The sequence below is a fragment of the Nelumbo nucifera genome, chromosome 8 (genome assembly GCF_055504915.1).
Source record: "Nelumbo nucifera cultivar China Antique chromosome 8, China Antique-T2T, whole genome shotgun sequence".
Lineage (NCBI taxonomy): Eukaryota > Viridiplantae > Streptophyta > Magnoliopsida > Proteales > Nelumbonaceae > Nelumbo > Nelumbo nucifera.
In genome coordinates this window covers 7,963,261-7,965,270 of record NC_142656.1, presented here as the reverse complement: position 1 = coordinate 7,965,270, position 2,010 = coordinate 7,963,261, and the positions used below count along the sequence as shown (strand labels likewise).

Sequence of the window (2,010 nt, the reverse complement as noted above, 5' to 3'; positions counted from 1 at the left end):
GATGTGGGAAGAGTTTATCAATACGGAGATCCGAACCTCTCAAATCTCAATGATGTGGCAAATGGGCCTCACAAAGTCACAAGTGAGTCCATATATGCTCCTCACACCAACCTCACAGCACGCCTAAGCTGCATATCAAGAGACATCTCCCTTGTATGTTATTGTTCATGAAGAGATATTCCCGGTGCAAGGTGAGATGCGCTGTGAGATCAGTGTGAGGAATGTTTCTATGAGGAACAAATCCCAATTTGCCACAAATTAGTTGTGCCCCACCCACGATTCCATCTAGTATGTAATCTTGTAATATTAAGGAATTATAGCTGATAAAGGCAACTTTTGGGTCTTATTATCAATAAAAATAATCTTTTTAAAATAATTTTTAGAATAGGATAATTTTTTAAAAAATATCAAAAAATGGTAGAAATATTATTCATCTTCTTCTTCCTTCATACCACCGAATAAATCTCCCCACCTCTGGTCTCTTTCTCTTTCCTCCTCTTCCTCCTTTTGATGGTCATGAAAGAGCTTCATCGTCAAGCAAAAGAAGAAGAGGAGTTTTGTTTCCCGTGTTATTCGGCCCCGACCGGACAGGAGATTTTCTCCCCTCCCTTTTTTGTAGTCTGTTCTTCTTGTCTGCTTTGTCAGTCCATTTTGTTGTCTTTATTTTTTATCATTACCTGTAGCTCTTTATCGCTTGTACGAAGAAGAGAGATACTAGAGAGAGAATGGTGGATTGGGGTCTGGTGGTTGTAGCGGTGGTGTTGTTCGTGCTGTTGATGTCGAGGTTGTTGTTCCAGCTACCGGGAAGGAACAGAATAGTAGAGTTTGGGAACATGCAAACAAGTGGTGTATCCATTCTGGTGCATGCCATCATCTATTTCGGTCTCATCACCATTTTCCTCATCGCCATCGGTGTTCACATCTACACTGGTTAACCACCACTCTTTTCTTCTTCTTCTTTCGATGGACTCTTTCGATTAGCTTCATTCAGTTAACCACCGTTCGGTTAGCTTCGTTTCATTTTGTGTCGATTCCAACTTTCAAGGAATTCTTTTACCATCTCCGGAGTCCCAAATTCAGATTCCCGGAGAGTCCAATCAGTTCACTGCTTTTGTCTTTACCCCTCAACCCCACCCTCCTAAACCCTGACTTTGAGAGATGAGTATGCTCGGCGCCTAGAGCTCAGCACTACCTGGAGGAGTTTCGAAGGCCATCGCCAAGATCGCCATGAAAGATCTTCATCCGCCTTCCACCTTTAAACCACTTTAATGGAATGCATGGTCTCTGTTTTTCCTCATCATGCACTACTTGGAGGAGTAGGATGAAGGTGGACGAAGCTCTTTCAAAGAAGAAGAAAAGAAGGTGGAGGGGATGACAAGAGGTGTAGAAAAGAAGGCAGAGGGGAGGACGAAGCTCTTTCAAAGGAGAAGAAAACAAGAAGGTGGAGGGGATGACCAAAGGTGCAGAAAAGAAGGCAAAGAGGATGACCAAAGGGGAGGACAAAGGCAGACAAATTACCTTTGGGTAGATTTATTCGGTGGAGGGGATGACCAATGGGTAGATTTATTCGGTGGTCTATAAGAGGAATAGTATTTTTACCTTTTTTTTATACTTTTTTAAAAAAATTACTTTATTCTATAAATTATATTTTTAAAAAAAATATTTTTATTGATAATAACACCCAAAAATTGCCCTTATTAACTATAATCCCTAATGTTAATATCAAAAAGATTCCAAGAAATTAAATTGAAAATATTTAATGATGTTGATCAATGAGAAGGAGACTGGCGAGCGAATTCAACGTATAACCATAACGAGAGTGTGGGTAGGGGATCCAAACTTGCAATGAGCACACCCCCTCAAGGATTCATGAAATGTTCGCATTGAGTCTTAGACACGATACCTTGACAAAAGATATGTAGAATTAAAGACATGAGATTGGAAGAGCTTTGTACCTTAATTGGCATGCTTCCTCACTTTATAATTTCATTTCCACTTCCCCCACTGTAT

The 2,010-nt window shown here is 40.3% G+C and overlaps 1 protein-coding gene across 1 annotated transcript; it reads left to right on the top strand.

The window, feature by feature from the left end:
- Window positions 1-725: 725 nt before the first annotated feature.
- LOC104592052 (uncharacterized) lies at window positions 726-1,322 on the top strand. Its single transcript, XM_010251197.2, has one exon. The coding sequence runs from the start codon at window positions 726-728 to the stop codon at window positions 933-935; it is 210 nt and encodes a 69-aa protein (XP_010249499.1). The 3' UTR covers window positions 936-1,322.
- Window positions 1,323-2,010: the final 688 nt, after the last annotated feature.